Source organism: Mytilus galloprovincialis, chromosome 11 (genome assembly GCF_965363235.1).
Source record: "Mytilus galloprovincialis chromosome 11, xbMytGall1.hap1.1, whole genome shotgun sequence".
Taxonomy (NCBI): Eukaryota; Metazoa; Mollusca; class Bivalvia; order Mytilida; family Mytilidae; genus Mytilus; species Mytilus galloprovincialis.
The window spans coordinates 73,023,456-73,045,114 of NC_134848.1; the positions used below are offsets into that span (position 1 = coordinate 73,023,456).

Here is a 21,659-nt window from a genome sequence, read left to right on the forward strand (position 1 = left end):
TAATAGTATCGGAAGCACATGTCTGTGTTTGTTTATGTTCAACACGTGTTGATGAGCACATGGTTGCATACCTGGTTTGTTATTGTATGATTTGATTGGCTATTGTATGTCGCAATGCAGGTATCCTACCCGTTTTTACGAGGGTAGGATCGTGATTCTCGTGCAGAATCTTAATATAAATAATAGATATTTTTATAACCAGTTATTCGACGTTCGGCCTTTTCCGAGTAGCATACCTTCCGTTTCGTTATACATATCCCCCACCCCAGCCCACCCCACCCGTTTTATAGATTTGAGTTAGACAGTTTAATGATGTGACAAGATAAATTCTAATAATAATGTATTTATTGTGTTTTGTAGATTGTTGTTGATTTTGATTTTTAGTTTGATGGAGTCCAAATACGGTCTTTGTTGTATTGAGGAAACTTGTGCGATTTTCTTGGATGAGTTATTAGATGCAGATTAACATTTGAATGAATATTGAAATATGAATAGATGAAATGGTATTTTGATGCTTGGAGGAAAAAATAAAGTATTAAAGTGTGCTACTCACAAGGTGAGCTCATTCCTATGTGTTGAGTTTTATTGACTAAATAATTTATGTTCGGTTAAGCTTAGCGAATTAGAACATAATCGATATTTAACTTGTTCTTTACATTATCAATTTAATTTGTTGGTTAACTGTTTTTAGACTCGAGTAAATAATTGAAATTTAATATTTCAACTTTAATTATCTTATTTTGTTGATCAATGCGGCTGCAAACTAGAGTGATGATATTCAAATCAATAATATTTGTGCAGTTAAAGTTATTATGTAAAAAGTTAATTAGAAACAACTCAATCATTGAGGAATGACGGTAGTACTAAATAACTTTACCAGTATCAATATTTAACTAAAAAAGATTATTGATAAAAAAATTCCATTAAAACTTTTCATCAGTCTTTAGAAGAGGAACGAGAAGGATGTTAACTATATTTACACTTAGATTAGTTACAATTTCTTACTTGACAATATCGTGGAATATACAAAACGTGTTAGGTTTATTTCAGAAAAATAAACAAATGGGCGCAAATGTGATATTTGAAATGGAAAATAGAGGACCAACCATGTGTCTTCGGGAATGTACACATTATAAAGGTTGTAGTGGGGTAAATTACAGACGAGATACCTTGACTTGCCAACTGTTGTCTGTATCCCTACCAGGAGACCAGTTAAAATATAGTGAAGTCTTCTCATTCTCTGATATATACAATTTTACCTTGGTAAGACTTTTTTTATACTAATTCTAGTTGTACATTGTTCTAATTCTAATCAACAATAATCTTAATATTATAGTATTACCTTGTTTTTATTATTAAGCAGTTGTAAGTATGATAGTTGTTTGGCACAACTTTTTGGAATTTTGGGTCCTCAATGCTCTTCAACTTTGTATTTGTTTGGCTTTTTAACTATTTTGATCTGAGCGTCACTGATGAGTCTTATGTAGACGAAACGCGCGTCTGGCGTATTAAATTATAATCCTGGTACTTTTGATAACTATTAAGTAGATAAACTCATTAAAGAGGCCAGGATTAAATTTTGTATTTAAGCCAGACGCGCGTTTTGTCTACAAAGACTCATCAGTGACGCTCGAATCCAAAAGATTAAAAAGGCCAAATAAAGTAAGAAGTTAAAGAGCATTGAGGACCAAAATACCTAAATCTTTTGCCAAATACAACTAAAGTAATCTATTCATGAGGTAGAAAAGCCTTAGTATTAAAACAAAATCAAACGTTTTGTAAAAAGTTAATTTTTAAATATGACGCAGAACGTGTAGTAATAACTGATGGGTGCGTTGTTGTATTGTTGTAATAGTAAATGAACATCAGAACAACATTTATAGGAAGATTATAGTGTTTGGAGGTCCGTGTATATCTGCGTCCATTCGTTTTTCGTTTTGAAATATCAAAAACAAAAAACGAAAGTGTTTTCATTTTTCGTTTTTGATTTCTTAAAAACCAAAACGAAAAACGAAAATGTTTTCATTTTTCGTTTTTGATTTCTTAAAAACCAAAATGAAAAACAAAAGTGTTTTCGTTTTTCGTTTTTGATTTCACAAACAAAAAACGAAAAACAAAAGTATTTTCATTTTTCAATTTTGATTTCTCAAAAACTAAAATCGAAAAATTAAAGTGTTTTCTTTTTTCATTTTTGATTTCACAAAAACAAAAAATCGAAAAACGAAAGTGTATTTATGTTATCTTTCCAACAAAGTTTAATTGTCATTCAAAAAATGACAATGTTGTCATTTGTCATTCATTTAAAGGTTGTTAAAGTATACATGCACAGCGGTTGTCAGATCAATACTACTTTAATCGAAGATAATGTCGACGGATGCAAAAGTCTTTAGCCATCGGAACAATATGGGTGCGTGAACTTTATTACTTTTAGGTTTAGAAAGGTCGATCCAAGATTATTAGAATTGATGACCAAGATCCATCTGCCAGTATATTACGAACTACGAGGACGATAATGTATTTTGCTTGATCAAATTTTCAAAATTTCCGCAATTTCAAAATTCAAACTGGGATATTAAATTGGTTTGTCATTAGGAGCCTATAAGGTATTAATTTTGCTTATTTGTGAAGACTATAAGGTGATATTAACTAGAGGTGGTTGATGGGGAATTATGGAATTGAGAATAGTGGACAAAAAATATAAATAATAGAGACAATGGACCAAGAAATAAATAAAACGGCTAGAATAATGGTGTTAAAATGTAATGATAAGAGATTAATTGTCAAAAAGTATAAAGAATAGAGAAATATGGCATAAAATATCAAAGAATACAGAAATTAAGATCCCCGAATCAATACCATCATACTAGTTGCCTTAATGAACGTTAGTTTGTCTCTGGGAGATTGCTATTGGTTATCATACGGTTTTCTTTATTTCTATGTCTATTAATTAAGAATCGTGCTTTCATCATTTACCCTGTAATTTTTTTTCAAGTGGACCTCAGTTACCCATCCTACCCCATCATTACTTAAAAGTTAAAAAACAAATGTCTACGGAAATACTTCTGTCTGAACAATGTGTAAAGGGGAGCTTGGTAGCTGATGTCTGCTGGAGAAAAAAATCAAGGTTGCTGTTTAGCTTATTTTTTTTTCAAAGATAGGTCCAAAGTTGGGGTCGAACACCGAACCCCATCCTTACCGAAAATGTAATAAAAATTATCCTCACTAGGTGCAAAGGGAAGCTGGGTAGCTGGGGTCTACAGTAGAAAAATCCAGGGTGTTGTTCTGCTTATTTTTTTTCTTCTAAAGTAGGTCTTAAGTTGAGGTCGTATACCCTATAAAAACCCTTACCAGACAATACTTTTATCTGCACTAGGTGAGAACGTAAGCTAGAGATCTAGGGCCTACTTGATCAAAATTACAAGTTAATTTATAGCACGGATCAATCTTTTTTAAGCTAATAAATAATTTATTTGCCCACCATACTTTGAATACAAAAAATAAACCTTAAATGCGCTTTTGTCCTGTCATATTTAAGCGAAATCCACTAGTTCAGAGGTAGAATGTTTTGTAAAAACAGTTTTGTGTGGCAAAAAAAAGTTAAAGCACGAGTGCAACTTTCTTTTCTTTTAATGCAGAATTATTATTACTTTTCATGAACTCTTTGACAGGATGCCGATAATAAGGAAAGCTATTTCACCCAATAGTGCAATTTTGCCATCATTAAAAAAAAAATCTTAATTATTTACGATTCTATAAACACCCCAAGTGTTGACTATTTAAAATGTAAAGCGGGCAGTACGCTGTGTAATATATCGAAAGCGATTGATTTTGGCTTTATATAACTAATAATAACATAAGATGTATGTTTCATAATAATTCGTTATTCTGATTGGCTAACTGCACATCTCATGTTACATTACACAACGAAAATCATTATTCATGATGACACGAGGTCCCACAATAAAGTGCAAAGGTGAATTTAATAAAAACTTTTTAAAAAACGTGTTTTCATGATCCTAGCTAAAACATGTAATTATAAATATTGAATTCTTCTTTTTGTAACTTCATAGGGTTGTAAAAGCGTTGACCGTGCGTACATTTTCAGAATGAAGCGCTTCCGTTTTTCATACAAAATGTATTTCGGTCATCGCTTTACACCTCAATGAAGTAACAAAAAAAAAGCATTCAATTCTTAAATAAACCAGAAATGAAATTTTAATATTCATTGAAAAGTGTCTTTAACTGCTGAATTATATTTTAAAAACTGATGATATAGTGGTTATATATTAATAAAAACATTTGAAGTACGTTTGAGTCTTATGCAATATTTGTTTTTATATATTTGAAAACTGACTGCTACCGACTGGCTGCTTGAGCCTGGTCTCACAAACTCCGCATTTTCATTACAGCCGATTACAATGAGTGTGTAGACAAAGATAATATCTTTGGATCGCTTGTTTGTTAGCTGAACTATGAAGTAACTAGGTAAGGTATACCACCCTCCTGTAGAAGGAGCCTAGTCCTACAGACAGATTGATTGGTTATCTGTCGAACTAGTTTACTCTAAATGGAGGGTAGTTTACCTAACCTAATAATACAAGCAAGCTAACCAAGGATATGCTACCTTTGCCTACACACTCAGTGCAATCGGCTGTAACAGGTTGCAACACCTTGCCAAATCATTGGGTTCCAATGTGCTTTCCCATAGGGTTTTATGAAGAACAATTACCGGAAATCTATTATGGAAACTAGCAAAAACAATATCAAAATCGAAATCTAAGTGAACAATGAAGTTACTCACATTAAAAAAGGTTGAGACATTGAAGGCCAAATATTTTTTTTTTATTCTTGCGTGTCTTACTAAATTATAATCTTGGTACCTTTGATAACTATTTACACCACTGGGTCGATGCCACTGCTGGTGGACGTTTCGTCCCCGAGGGTATCACCAGCCCAGTAGTCAACACTTCAGTGTTGACATGAATATCAATTATGTGGTCATTTTTATAAATTTCCTGAATATAAAACTTTGAATTTTCGAAAAACTAAGGATTTTCTTATCCCAGGAATAGATTACCTTAGCCGTTTTTGGCACAACTTTTTGAAATTTTGGATCCTCAATGCTCTTCAACTCCGTACTTGTTTGGCTTTATAAATATTTTGATAAGAGCGTCACTGATGAGTCCTCATACTCTTCCGGACACATTTGTTATACTAGATAACCCAATGATGATGGTGGCTAAGTTTGGTTGAATTTGGCTTAGTAGTTTCAGAGGAGAAGATTTTTGTAAAAGTTACGACGACGGACGACGGACGCCAAGATATGAGAAAAGCACACTTGACACTTCGGGCCAGGTGAGCTAAAAAACGAGAAGCGAGAACGACATCAACAAACGACAACTACTGTTTTTTTGTGTGATTTTTTTTATAACTAGACCAAATATTTCATGATTTTTTATTATCTAGGACTGTATTTTTTTTATTAATAATTGATAACCAAGTTTATTAAAATCATATGTGTGTATAGCAAACATATTAACTTTGGCTTGAAAGACGTCTATTTAATTGTTTTCGACTCGCTCTGCTCGGTCGGAAAAATTGGCAAGAATAAAATCCTAAGATTGAACGCGTTCGTTCAACAATCTTATCAAAATTAATATATATATATTATATATAAGTATTACGAAATCAGAGATATACATTTTGATTAGATTAGTGCGTCTAATTTACAAATGTAGTGTTATCTGTAGTAAATTTACTGACTTCTTTAATAAAGGATTTAAATAAGAATGTGTCCATACCACATAAATGCCCCACTCGCACTATCATTTTCCATGTCTAGTGGACCGTGGAATTGAGGGTCAGAACTCTATATTTGGCATTGAAATTAAAAAGATCATATGATATAGTATATGTGTACTGAGTTTCAAAAAAAAATATATCTGTACTTCACTTTCAAGTATAGAGATGTGATTTTTTTTCTGAGACAAGTGCTTGTGACAATCCAAAAGAACTTGCAGTCATTCGATGTTCAGTACTTCAGTACTTTGATTGTTTGAAAACGAGGTAAAAATACCCTGCCACATTCGGTATGTGTTTTTGTTAGACCTTTTTTTTTCTTCTGTTTTGTATCGATCTCATACGTTAAGCCCTTTTCAACTGATTTGTTCTTATGCTGTGCTGTAACAAAACTGTCTAGGCTATTTACAAGCATGTTAAACGCCCAATATATTGCATGTGCCTGCTCCAACTCAGGAGCATGTAGTTCAACGGTTTTCGTTTGTTGATGTATTTTGTATGTGTTTTTCGTAATTCATGTTGTTTTAAAATAGGCTGTTATTTTTCTCAATTGAACTGTTTCATATTTTTCAATTCATGGACTATTGTAGCCGACAATACCGTATGTTTTTTCTCATTGTTGAAGATTATATGGTTGCCTATATATAATTGCTTACATCCACTACATTTGAACTTTGTTGGATAGTTGACTCATTTGCATTAATACCAAATCTCCTTATTAAAAGTTGAGGGGTGTTTGTTTCTTTGGAAATTTCATTTTTTTTCTCCCAGGTCACCCAGTTTGAATAGAATATTTTGACATTTTGCTGTGCTCTTGGATTTGAGTTAAAAGCCAACCAAAGCTCACGGCCTGTTGGTGGGTAGTTGATGACTATATGGTAAGCTCTGGATGTCTTTTTGAGTATTGCATACGGTGATTTGGTGATGTCTTCATGCCATGCATTGTCCCATTACTTTATATAGACAGCTTATCAGTCAACCTGATCTATCAAAGTAGCTCTCCTCGCCTTTTGTATATTCAGACGAAAAACAAGATATAAACTGACTTAGCTTGGTATATACATGTTTATTTAATATACTCATATAAATATAAAAAAGAAGATGTGGTATGATTGTTATTGAGACAACTTTCCACAAGAGACCAACATAACACAGAAATTATCATCGTACGGCCTTCAACAATGAGCAAACCCCATACCACATAGTCAGATATAAAAGGCCCCAAAATGACAATGTAAAACAGTTCAAACAAGAAAACTAACGGCCTAATTTATGCACAAAAATTGAACAAAAAACAAAAATGTAACACATAAACAAACAACAACCACTGAATTACAGGCTCCAGACTTAGGACAGGCACATACATTTTGAATGTGGCGGGGTTAAACATGTTAGCGGGATCCCAAATTCAAGTCAAATTGATATTTTAAAACAACATAAAAGTTAAAAAGTGTAAAAAAAAATATTTTAATAAATGTTGAAAATATTATTGTGTTTGTGAGTGGAGAACTACTTAAAATTGTAGAAATATTCAAAAGTAGCTCTCGCGTTTTTGTTCTGCGGCTACGTTAACGGAACACCAATCAAGTAATCGATCTTCATGACTATGGCTTCAATATTTAATGGTATAAAATATCATATTCTGCTTGTCGTAGACTCAAAAAGACTACAAGTTGGAATAGATCTACGAAGACTAAATAACGTTCATGTGTAGTTTAGCAATTGTACATGTCCACGACACCGACGTCCAGATATTGTTCGGAAGATGTTTTGAGAAGTACCGGACAAGTAAAATTAAACTGTTACAGTATATTACAGAACACAAAACTGGCCATCTTTGCTGTAAATACAAATCCCAATCCCACGGCATCAAATAATTTAAAAAAAAAACATATGACCTTTAACATTGCAGGTCTAAACTAGCATTGAGCCGTGTCCAGGTCCAAAATAGAAAATAAAGAGATGTGGAGTAAATGTACACGGGACAAAATCGCACACAATATATAGAAAAAATACAAATTATTAATGAACAGGGCTTTTATGCCTGTTCTTCATCTTGAGAGGAGCTGGAGGGTCTTCAACGAGGAACTAGACCATTGATACTCATTATACAAAAGTAACATAGGTTAGTGCATTGGACTATACAAAAACATAAGTTCCTGGTTCGATCACCGTTCCGGTGAGAAAATTTCCAATCCAAACTAACAATAGCCACACACTTGACTTTGTGGATTACATTATTTTTTTCATCATCCTACATTATGTCTTTTGATATTGTTCATACATGTCAATACTAAAAGTCTTACACTGTATCTATATATTTTGCTCCGAGACCAGAACATAATAAAATAGATAAATTAAAACTTGCGCTTTAGATTAAAAAAGGGGTTGAAAGATTTTGTATCATTTTTTCCAGTTCTTCTGGAGTCCTTGAGCCCTTCCCTCGCCAACAATATATAGTTTGCTTTATTTGTAAAAGAGGCTAGTTACGCTACAGTATTATCATTTAAGATTAACCTCTCCAAACTTAAAAGTAAAGATCACGCACCCTTATTGTTTAGATTGATAAAGACTTTTGCATCCGTCGACATTATCTTCGATTAAAGTAGTATTGATCTGACAACCGCTGTGCATGTATACTTTAACGATCTTTAAATGAATAACAAATGACAACATTGTCATTTTTTGAATGACAATTAAACTGTGTTGGAAAGATAACATAAATACACTTTCGTTTTTCGTTTTTTGTTTTTGTGAAATCAAAAATGAAAAATGAAAACACTTTCATTTTTCGATTTTAGTTTTTGAGAAATCAAAATTGAAAAATGAAAATACTTTTGTTTTTCGTTTTTTGTTTGTGAAATCAAAAACGAAAAACGAAAACACTTTTGTTTTTCATTTTGGTTTTTAAGAAATCAAAAACGAAAAATGAAAACACTTTCGTTTTTTGTTTTTTGTTTTTGATATTTCAAAACGAAAAACGAATGAACGCAGATATACACGGACCTTTGGAGCCTTCTTTATCCAATCTGGCTTTACATTGTTCAAAACAATGACATGTTTTAAGGACTTAATGATTGGTGTTTGCTTAACGCTGTATCAGCATTATATGATATATCGCGAAGAAACATCGACGTGAAAGCATGTTTACTTGTGTTTCATTCGTTAAGCATACAAAAACAAATTTTGCGTTCTTTTTGTTATTTGTACTTATTTTCTTTATATAACTTTAATTTCAGGAAGGAGATAGTTGTCTGCCTACCAATCCCTGTAAGGAACGTGAAAAGTGTGTTCCATTGGATAAGAATGGACACGTTTGTGTATCGTATCGTGAGTAAACTTCAACACTTAATAACTTTCTTAGTAAGACTATTTCCCAATTACAAAGTCTGGATTTTTGTTGTTCATTTTGTCCTCTTTGGATATTGCAAGTTTATGTAATGTTCGTTTAAGCGTAAATGTAGAAATTACTATATGGTTCGTCAAAACATGTATGATATACTATTTATTTTTTAATTCCGTTCGATCAATTTTAAAAATAAATCTACAGTGGAATTATTCCACATAAGAGCACTAAAGGGATAATAGAAGTCGTCGATGGAAGCTTAAACGAGTAAAGTCCACAAAAACTAAACAAAAAGTTTACAAAATATCACCATTAATACACAACATACTTAAGTTGAGGAACGCCACCCTTTGGACAAAAAAAAATTGTTCGCCAAAAGAATGTAGTTTCTGATTGTCACTTTTTTTTTAAATCCTAAATTTAACCAAGGTCATTTCTACATTGATGGGGTTTCTCTGGTTTGAATAAACAATATCCTTGATTGTATTGAGTTGATAGTGTTCGCTAATGACTATGTTGTTGCTAGGAATAAAAGAAAATGTATGTTTTTGTGTCATTGATGCAACAACCCAACAACACTAAAACAGTCTTTAACAATTTACAGCTGGAGTTTTTTTAGACAAGGTGTTAACAAAGCAAAGACAATATTAGATATTTCTACTGTTCCTTCGAGGACCTTAAATGTCATATCACAATTGAGAGCAAAGTTAGTTTATGATTTAACGAAGGAGAAGTTTACTTTAGTGTCTTTACAATTTGAGATTTTACATTGCAGCTACCAATTCTATGTTTTATTAAGATATTAAAAATAATTAAAATGAATGAATATAAATGTATTGCAGTACCAGTATTTAAAATGTGTAATTTCATTTCTCTTCCTCAGGCTACGCTGGACAGGGTATCATTCCATAAAATTGATTAGTTAATTCAAAATTGGTTCTGTTTTCTGTGTTCAATTTTTTCAGCAAACACTATACAATATATCAAGCTCCAAATCGCTAACAATGTACAAACATAAGGGAAACAGAATTTCCTAAAGCAAGTCAAAATGTTCAATGATATAAATCATTTAAATATTCGAAAGATCTTCTGGATGATTTTAAATCTCGATCTTTTTCTGAATTAGTTCTACCAAAACTATACATTTTTCAACCCTGTATACAATTTTGAAAAAAATTTGAACAACAAAATTTATTTTATAATTCTTCCTGTGTGACGTTTACATTCTGACGTCAAACACGTTTTTTGTCCTAATTGAGATTGTGACACAGTAATATCTGCTGTACCCCTATATTGACAATTTTACCTAGTATGTCTGTTTTATTCGCGCATCGTTGTGAATATACTGGAATTTGATGCACTGTCATACAAGTGAGAGGTTTAGCGCCATACAAAAGGTTCAATCTACCATTTTCTACATTTGAAAATGTATGTACATAATCAGGAATGTGACAGTTGTTTGCCCATTCGTTTGATGTGTTTTATTATTTGATTTTGCCATGTGATTAGGGACTTTCCGTTTTGAATTTTCCGCGGAGTTCAGTATTTTTGTGATTTTACTTTTTAAACTGTTATCCATTCATGTTTTTAATGTGTCAATGCTTGATTTGACCAATAGCTTAATAAATGATTTCATTATAACAGTACTCGATATATTGATGTTATCTTATCAGCGTTGAGAATAAGCAATTATAAAATAATTAAACGGTAGATAATTGTAAATAATATATAAACCTATTTATTTAAATATTATTTGGTTAAACTTTCTTTGATATAATCTGTACTAATGTACGACTTCCAATCCTAAACAAAAAAATCAAATCGATATTATCACTAAAATACAAATATCAAAAATGAATGTTTTCTAGATCGTTTGTTTTTTGAACGATTTTCTTTCTTCTTGTTTTCAAGGATAGTTTCGATTTTTCCTCAACTAATAATGTTTGCTTGTCCCATTGTGGTCTGTTGCCTCTTATCACAGTTAATTTTCTAATCTAAATCATGATAAACTTGCATTAATAAAACTCATATTATCTCACCATTTTCGGTGATAAGGTAAAGGTATGGTTGAGAGGTCAAAGATATGTCTAATACAATTTTGTTTAATTTGCTTTGCCAGAAATGAACGTGCAACCTATTGGTGAGTTATAATTGTGTTTTGTATATAATCATTAGTCAAATTCAGGCTCTTAGTTTTAATTTTGTTCCCCCAAATTATGTCAACCTCTGTCTTTTAACTACACTCTATATAGTCACTACTTTTTGTTGTTAGTTGTATCAAAAAAAGTACATCACACACTCTTATTTGAAAAATAGTTTAATTGTAATTGTTATTTCTTATTTAGAAAAAATAATTATCCAAACACTATTATCATGACGATATAACCGATATGACTTTATATAGCGAAACTTGACAAATTCGCAAACATGGCAAAGGTATAGAGTCATTTGAATTGTTAACATAAACAGCTGCAATAAATACGTATCGAAGTTTATTTCATGAACCTTTTTTTATGTAGTATATACATATTTCAAACAAAGTTTTTGTACGTTAATATCCACAAAACAAAAATAAACCTGTTAAAATCTTTACAAAGAAAAGCTCATGTACCAATGTATTTATATGTATGAACGACTTTGAACTCAGAATGAATGTTTGACACAATAATCTTATTGTATTATGAATGCGACAAAAAACAAAACCCCAAGAAAACTGAAATTATTCAGGGTTTGGAAACGTAATGGTTACTAAATGCATGTAAAAATCTGTAAATTTGTCGTATGTGATGATTGTCATAAAATAAGAAAATAAAACGAAATTTTTACACTGACTGGAATGCTCAGATCCGTGTTCATTTGTGAAAAAATATGATAAAATACCATGCCTATAAATCAAAAAGAATTACAAGTCGTTATTATTAAAATTAAACCAATAATGTAAAAATAACAATACCGTTTTTATCCATTTACAGGAGTACCATGCGATGCACAGCCTTGTAAAAACGGAGGCATCTGTCTTAACCAGGTGAACAGCTATTTATGTACGTGCCCTGATGAATGGACTGGTCCTCAATGTGAAAGTAAGTTGAAACAATCTGAAAATCTTTTGTTATTACTACACATTAGGAAAAGAAAGATGAAATATAGTTGTTTCATATATTTGATTAGTTGCTATCGATACCGTTCTGACTGCAATGTATACGGATGAATTGTCATTGTAGTTAAATGATTTTACTTTATATCGCAGAATGTCTGATTTATAACGGTAAATTCGGTCAAAACATCTAATGTATCTGTTGTCTTTCGAAATTGTCGGTAGCCATTAATTGATAATATTTATTACAAAGGTCAAAAACTTGAAATCGTAGACTTAGGTACAGATATATTTGACTGCTTTTAATGTATAAAAACGAACAAAAAAACCCGATTGAAAACATTCTTTTTCAACTACGACAAGTAAAATATGGTTTAAAATATGTTACTACTAACAGGAGACATGGAAATAAGGATTGCAGAGTATCAGTTTATATTTTGTATGTGTTAAAACATGTTACCTCCCCTCCATTTCATAGTACTATCTTTATGTTGTGTAATGTATTCTGTTGTTTATTTGTCTAGTTCTGTTTAAAGCCATGGCGCTGTCAGTTAATTGTGCCATTTGAGTTTAAATTTACCTTTGGTATCTTTCGCCACTTTTTAACTTACGATGAAACAAAATATGTAAATTCCAAGGCGTTAGTCATTTATGACACTCCATTTGAACAATGAGCTAATTGAATTACATTTCTAAGATCAAGTATTACTTTTGAACATATCTTTACTGTAGCAAATATATGTGATGTAAAGATGGACTGTTCTGATCTCAAAAGCCCTATCTGTAAAACTGGTATATACCAACTCAATATAAATGGCACCATTAATGTACTCTGTGAAATGAATGATAATGGAGGCGGTTGGACTGTAAGTATTCCAAGTTAATGGTAAAACGTTATCAAAGGTACCAGTATTATGATTTAATACGCCAGACGCGCCTTTCGTCTTCATAATACTCATCAGTGACGCTCGGATCAAAATAGTAATAATGCCAATAAAGTACAAAGTTGAAGATCATTGAGACCAAGTATTGAAAGTTAATAGTAAAATGTCCTTAAAAATGGAGGAAAGATGCCAGAGGGACAGTCAAACTCATAAATCGAAAATAAACTGACAACGCCATGGCTAAAAATGAAAAAGACGAACAGACAAACAATAGAACACATGAAACAACATAGAAAACTAAAGAATAAGTAACACGAATCCCAACAAAAACTCAGTAATCTCAGGTGCTCCGGAAGGGTAAGCAGATCCAGCTCCACATGTGGCACCCGTTTATTTTGAACAAATAGACCTCTTGTTTTAAAATTTCACAACTATGCAAAACAAATCCTAGGTTCAACAAGCCTCAAAAAGGAAAGGGAGTGATCATGACGTTAAACGATGATCAAGCAATGATTGGGACATGATAAATGCATTATTCGTGATCTGAAAATATGTGTGGCCTCATAATTGCATTATACGTGATCTGACACTAAATATTACTTCGTATGTGCTTTATCCGGGATTTTACAATGATTGTTATTCCTTACGTGAATTATCCGTGGTCTGATAACATTGGCAACGTCGTAAGTGCATAATCCGTGATTTGACAAGAAGCATTATTCCGTTAGTGCATATTCTGTGATGTGACACTCTGTATGACTTTATAGGAACATATGTCTCTTTTTTCTTTCTTTTTTTTTTAGCAATGGCGTAGTCAGTTTATTTTTGATCTATGAGTCTGTATGTTCCTCTGGTATCTTTTACCCCTCTTTTAAAATATCATTTGTTATGTATTATTGATAATATATTTTACGCCCTCAATTTGGCTTCAAATTTTAACAATTATAAAAATTGTCTCTAACAAACGGGCATTGTCAATTATCGTTAATTAATTTGAGAAGGTATATAGAGTATTTTCTCATGTAAACATGTGAAAAGTGCCTTTGACATTTAAATAAAATAAAGTATTTACATTGTTATAAAATAGAATCCACTTATATTTTACGCTTCATCCGCAAGTGTAGAAGTCATCAAATAACCAGCTTAACAATTTCACACATAATTTATTTTATCAATAAACGGTTTTAAATCATGTACTAAATGTCAAAACTACAAAAAAGATAGATTTGGCAATCGAGAACGCAAAGCTTTTCAGAGCGTATATCTTTACAGGGCCTCAATTTTATTCAACCTGAAATAAAACAAAAACAAAAAATTTACATTTAAAAATGGTGTAATTAGACATCATATAATATCTCCTTATTTGCATATAAAATATTTATTAAGGCATGATTGAAGGGAACTGAAAACTTGCATACTAGTAATAATTTCTCTATGTATAACTACTATTTCAATACCATTATTCTGTTTTTTTTCTGACTGTTACCATGTTCGATTTGTGAGATTTTCCGTCTGTATATTCGTGCATTTATGTATTATGCAATTCATATGTATTTATAAGCCTTGCATCTTTGAAAACTATAAATACAAATACAATTTACACAATACATTATTTTTATAATTACAGACACCATTTGTAAGTAGTTAATCTTGTTTAAATTCCCTGTTGATAGGTTATATCACAATTTGTATGTTGACAAAACTGCTGTCATTATACCTGCAATTAAATTGATTAAGGAGAAAGAAAATAAACTCTTTTTTGTTGACAATATAATTAGTTGAAGTCAACTTTATACACGTGATCATAACTTAATATCTTTTATATCATTGTTTCTGTAAAAATAACATAGCCAGTAGTTTATTATCCGAGTTTAAAGATTAAAAAAGACAAGAATAACAATTTGACAAATGCCATTTTATTGAATTCAATGTGGAATTCTTATTTGGGGTCCCCAAGGGTGACTGGAGAATAGAAATATGGTCATTTGGTCTTCTCCCGACCGGCAGTAAAACGCTTGCCGATGTGGGGCGTCCGTTTGGCTGTGCGGGATGTATTTAGTTTGCAGTCACGTCCGGTCAGAATGGGGACGTTAAATCCGATGTCTCGTGTAAAGATAGTGTCACGCTCTTTGCACGTTAAGAACCCTTGCAACAACTCTTTGCGGGGTCCGTAGGTGGCCTGTTGCAAGGCAAAATTTCTGTCCCTATCCATTATACCCTCATTTTCCAGTGGCAGTCCAAATTTCCCCGACCATCATCCCGAATGGCCTCCATTATAACAAGACCTACCTATTGTATTTATTGTGAACTTGTTCTCGTCCTGAATATGCATGAAATATTTGCCACTGGACGTTAAGCAACCAACAATAAATCAATCTAATTTGGGGTTTAACCACAGTCAATTAGAATAATAATAATGTCGACCAAAAGAAATCGAGAAACCATTTTTTTTTGTAAACAATGGTAATTTACTGAGACTATCTTTTTTAAGATACATGTAGCTGATAATTATGACGGTCCACTAATAGGTTACTAATTTAGGTGCAAATATAAAAGCTGTGGTATGATTGCCAATGAGACAACTGTCCACAAGAGACCAATTTGCAAGTTATCCCGAGTTGTCGTGTGCTCAACAAATTGATTGTCTGTATCGATAATAGGATGTGTCAAAATCCATGTGATTAAAAAGATTTCACTATTTTTTTAAGGTATTCCAGAAAAGACAGAACGGCAATGTTGACTTTTACAGGGATTGGAATTCTTACAAACTCGGATTTGGAAATATGAGTGACGAGTTCTGGCTAGGTAGGCTGTATTTCTACGTATTTGAATTATTATTTAAATTCGTATAGAAAGTGCATTACAAAAGTAACACAAATGCTTGGCTTGTCTGATCAGATCGTGAGTCTTGAGTACGGACGCCTATAGAAAATATAAAAGTGTTTTTTGAACTGTTCTATTGTTCAGAAAAAAATGTAATATACATGTACAATAAACAACATTACGTCTCTTAGCCAGTAAGCATGATAAGATGCAAAATATTTTTTATGAACGTTTTTCAACAACGATGATACTCAAAAACTAAGGGAATTGCAAATTTTTCAAATTTATATCCTTTTTTATACGTCAGTCAAAATTTTGTAGGGACGTATTATGGTATTCAAATGTCCGGTGTCCGTCCGTCTGTCCGTCTGTCTGTCTGTCCGTCTGTCTGTCCAGCGTAAGCATGTCGTACCGTAACTTGAGAACGACTTATCTAAATTTAATGAAACTTAATATAGTTGTTTCTTATGATGGTCAAATGATCTGTATACATTTTGGTGAAAATAAGATTTAAACTTTTTGAGTTACGGCACTTTGTAACTAAAACAGGGGTGTGTTTTTTTTTTCACATGTCGCACCGTATCTCAAAAACGATTCTTGATTATTGCTTAAAACTTTACACACTTCTTAGTTATATTAATCTTAATATCTGTATACTTTTTGGTGATGAATCAAAATTTCATTTTTGAGATATTGAGTATTTTGTAAAAAAGGGGGAGGGTTTTTTACAAGTCGCGCCGTATCTCAAAAACGATTTATGATTATTGCTTAAAACTTTACACACTTCTTTGTTATATTAATCTAAAGATCCGTATACTTTTTGGTGATGATTCAAAATTTTATTTTTGAGTTATTGAGTATTTTGTAAAAAAGGGGGAGGGGTTTTTTACATGTCGTGCCGTATCTCAAAAACGATTTATGATTATTGCTTAAAACTTTACACACTTCTTTGTTTTATTAATATAAAGATCTGTATACTTTTTGGTGATGACTCAAAATTTTATTTTTGAGTTATTGAGTATTTTGTAAAAAGGGGAGGGTTTTTTTTTACATGTCGCGCCGTATCTCAAAAACAATTTATGATTATTGCTTGAAACTGTAAAAACGTATATAACACTTCTTTGTTATGTTAATCTAAAGATCTGTATACTTTTTGGTTTGATTCAAAATTTTATTTTAGTGATATTTGTAAAAAACAAACAGGGTGGGGGGGTTTCACATGTCCCGCCGTGTCTCAAAAGCAATAAATGGTAATTGCTTAAAACTTTCTCAGAAACTATTTATGATTATTGCATAAAACTTCCACACAAGACGTCGGGCGTATCATGCGCTCATGGCGCAGCTGTTTATTTAATCAGTTATTAAGTGGACGAAACGCGCGTCTGGCGTAATTAATTATAATCCTGGTAGTAGACGAAGCGGGCGTCTGGCGTTATAAACTATAAACCAGGTACCTTTGAAAACATTAGAGGAAACGAAATAGAATTCGGTTAAATCCACATGTTTCAATCAATTGAATACATCTATTTACATTTTTGGAAATATTTAAGAGATAACTGTATTGTATTTGAAACTTTAAGGACGTCCATCGGTAGTTTTACTGTCGCAAATTTAGTTTAGGGAGCTACCATTTGATTTTTATGGGGGGGCTAGGATGAAATTTGAAAAAAATAGGCAGGACAGGAGTTTTGAGTAAAAAAAAAAAGGCAGGATGAGACACTTTGCCAAAAAAAAAGGCAGGATGACAATTTAGGTAAAAAAAGTCAGGATAAACTAATAAAAAAAGGCAGGACCGAATAGAGTGAAAAATAAAAAGGCAGGACAGAGAGTACAACTAAAAAAAAATGCAGGACAAAATTTTTCATCCTAGCCCCCCCCCCCCCCCCCCCCCCATAAAAATCAAATGGTAGCTCCCTTACCTGGCGACGCGGAGCGGAGACAGGTAAACGGGTATTTGCGACAGTAAAACTACCGATGGTCGTCCGCAAAGCTTCAAATACAATACAGTTATCTCTATTCTAATGCAAAACAATTTCATTATTCAATTTCAATCATGATTTCAGTGTAAAATCTTCATTAAAGAAAATTCCGCGAAAAGATGTTATCTTCTTTGGTCCCTTCCCTGGGTGACGTCATAGGTATGCTTCCGGCGTCAAACATAAACACCCGGCTTTTTCTTGCTTCTGTGCCGCTTCAGAATAAAATAAATTTGATAAAAAGAAGATGTTTTTGTCTTATTATTGTAGAAATTACATGTCAATATATTCAGCAATTCAAAATGTCGGCTTCCTTAGTTACAGACAAGGAGATAGAGAATTTTACGCGTACTGTCATCCAATCAGAACCATTGTTACAAAATAATTGCATTAGAAATTGCGTTTAACATTTGATGCTACAACTAAATAGAGTATAATAATTAAAACTACCAAGTTAATCAAACTCCCTTTGTACACGTTTGATTCATCTTACTGTACTGGTAAAACATACGGGCATTTGAGTCACCTTTGGGTTCAGAAACAGATCAGGACACGGATCCAGTCTATTCATTAAAGAGGGGCAAATGAAAGTTGTCAATATTCAAAGTTTTTTTAAATTTATCTTGGGAAAGATCTTGCTAGATGAACAATTATTTGCCAAGGATAAATTGCAAATCAAATCTTAATAGCGTAGCATTATCTATCTTATCCTTTATCTTATTTTGGTTAAATGAAAGAAATGCCTATTGGAAAATTTTATGAAATGTTAAAGGCCCGAGTGAAATCGAATTCGAAATTAAAACCTGCCAATTACAGTAGAACATGCCAATAACGGTCTTCCTAGGGAGTTGGGAACACTGACCTAACATGAGGGTTGATATAGATTATTTAATAATTGAATGCTTCTTTTTGTAACTTTATTGGGGTGTAAAAGCGTTGACCAAAGTACATTTTGTATGAAGCGCGGAAGCGCTTCATTCTAAAAATGTGAGCAGTGCACGGTCAGCTCTTTTACAACTCTATGAAGTTACAAAAAGAAGCATTCAAAACTTATAATTACATTTTTTAGCTAGGATCTTAAAACACGATTGTTAAAGATTTTATTTAATTTACCTGTGCACTTTATTGTGGGACCTCGTTTTATCATGAATGATAAGTTTTATTGTGTAATGTAATTGCTTAATGAATAACACGTGATGCGCAGTTAGCCAATCAGAATAACGTATTTTAATGTAATTATTCAGGTTTAAACTTTATGAGGTACTCATGTAACTACAGTGACAAAAGACAAAGACTAGTGACAAGAAAGTTGATATTTATAACAGCTTTGACTGTACTTTAAAAATTCGTTTAATTTCCACATAGCACGAATAACAAACCCTACTGTAAATTAAAATATAATCCATTAAATTTTCAGGTAATACCTATCTACATCTTTTAACAAACACAGGCAACTTTACAATGAGAATCGAATTAGAGGATTTTGACGGTAATCATCGTTATGCTGAATACACCCACTTCTCTATCAGCGATGAAAGTTCTGGATTCAAACTGAAGTTCAGTACCTATACAGGAGATGCAGGTATTATTTGAAAAAAAGGGAAAAGTTGTTACAGTTTAAATCTTAGAGGTTGTTTACATAACCTTAAACACGTCTGACGTCAATTAGTCTTTAAGGGAGTGTTAATTTAGGAACTACAATTAAAACTGTCCAAACAAATATTTGAACAAAGTAGATCTCAAGATTGCTCGGTTGTCCTCCGCCAGTTTGTATAGTAAAACAGCAGAAACTATTGCATGTATTTGTCAAGATCTATAATGTCATTCATTTTTTAGACTTTCCATTTAAACGAAGAGTTTCTACTTTTTAAAAACTGAAAATACTATTGATTAATTAAAATTATCACTTTTCTGTATAAGTGGCGAAAAGACAGATAATGTCACATTCTAATATGAGAAAGTGTTATAAATATGCATACTTTGTTTTTTTAGCAAGAAAAGAGTCCCGTCATCCTATATTTTTTTCATTTCACAATATATTATTTCTAAAACAAATTCTTATCGTTTATTTACTTTTTATAACCAAAGTTGTGCTTTCCGTGAAAAACCTTTACAACTTACAATTTGTACAACAAGTGGCTAGAAACACGCATGGTGATACATTGTGTAAACTTTAAAAAAAAATTCTATCGATTTAAATTAACACCCCCTATCTAAATTAGCCAATAGAACCCAAATAGGAATAACATAATTTGCATGATTGGTTGCAAAATTAGCTTTAATACATTCGTTTTTCGTTGTACCCAGTAATTTGTATTAAGAAAAATGATTGCAATGTTCATTATAACATTACAAGTATTCTTATTGTTTATCAATAACACTCAGTGGAATTATTTACTTTAGGAGATGCACTTACGTATCACAATGGACAAATGTTTTCGACTAAAGATAAACATAAAATGAAATGTGCCCAGGACTACAAAGGAGCTTGGTGGTACAATGCTTGTCACAGTAGCAACCTGAATGGTCTTTATCTGAACGGAACGCATACGACATTTGCTGATGGTGTGAATTGGAAGGAATGGAAAGGACATCACTACTCACTTAAATCAACTAGAATGATGTTTCGTAAAGCATAATTTAATTAATGCGTAAATTACAGTGCAGATGTTGTAAACGTCACGACCGCTACTTGATCTTAATATGACACTCAATAATCACAAAAAAATCATTTCGATAAACTGTATCAGAACGACTGCTATTTTTCTAGCGGATTTCTATATGATTAAAATTATCACAATACAATATTGTGTTTTGTGAATTATTTGAAGAAATAAATGTGCCACCTCAGCAGTTTTACACTTCTTCATTAAAAATCTGAAAATTCTAAAACCGTATGAAAAATGCTTAATTTCCGCTTGCTGTCTTTTCCCTCATTTTACAATGTTTACATGATTTCTCACATCGTATTTATCAAAGATGATTTTAACTTATTTATATTCCTGACTTGGTACAGGTATTTTCTTAAATGGAAAATGGTTGATACGACCGGGTTTTATAGCTAGCTATACCTTTAACTTGTATGACAGTCGCATATAATTCTGGCCTTATTAAATATTACATAAGGAATCTGAGACTAAGATCTGAACTGCTAGTTATTTTCTCGATTGTTTTTGGACTATGAACAATAAGATATAATAGATTATCCGACCGACAATATTACAGAAACTACAAAAATAAATATATAAATGTTGGATGTACAAAATACCGTATATAATTGCAAAATCGCCCTCAGTATAGCAGTCATATTCGGGAATAAGACAATGATGGTATTGAAAGGCAACTTTATTAATTTTTTAAGACAAAAAATATTAAAAGATAACACGTTATTAAACTAAAACAAACAGTCAAAACCTTAACGAAGAAGTTGTTATGATTCGAACTAATACATAATAATTGTCCAACAACAACATCCCTACCTTCGCATATATTTACGGTAATATTTCCTATAGAGGAATTTTGAATCATAGAAAAGTTTGAAGCATAGAAGTATATACTGATCATTATTACTACATGTTTTCTATGAGATGACTCACAATTGTCAATGGTATTTGTTACTAAATGTAGATCAATATTAAGTACTACATTATCATCATTTTGAAAATCTTAATAATTGGATTCAGACATGTTTACTGTCTGTTTTTCAATAACAGAAGGTTCTGTACAAACAGTCGTAC

General features: G+C 32.0%; 1 protein-coding gene across 1 annotated transcript; it reads left to right on the top strand.

Annotated features, from left to right (window-relative positions):
• Positions 1-776: 776 nt before the first annotated feature.
• Positions 777-20,727, top strand: LOC143052766 (microfibril-associated glycoprotein 4-like). The gene is made up of 7 exons (XM_076225873.1): positions 777-1,263; positions 9,039-9,129; positions 12,118-12,225; positions 12,972-13,105; positions 15,832-15,928; positions 19,340-19,504; positions 20,326-20,727. The coding sequence occupies exons 1-7, from the start codon at positions 964-966 to the stop codon at positions 20,559-20,561; spliced, it is 1,131 nt and encodes a 376-aa protein (XP_076081988.1). The 5' UTR covers positions 777-963; the 3' UTR covers positions 20,562-20,727.
• The last annotated feature ends 932 nt before the right edge of the window (positions 20,728-21,659 follow it).

Coding starts and splice junctions, on each gene's coding strand:
- LOC143052766 (XM_076225873.1), top strand. CDS start 964: ATGTTAACTATATTTACACTTAGATTAGTTACAATTTCTTACTTGACA. Junction 9,130..12,117: donor ACACGTTTGTGTATCGTATC/GTGAGTAAACTT, acceptor ATCCATTTACAG/GAGTACCATGCGATGCACAG. Junction 15,929..19,339: donor GAGTGACGAGTTCTGGCTAG/GTAGGCTGTATT, acceptor TTAAATTTTCAG/GTAATACCTATCTACATCTT.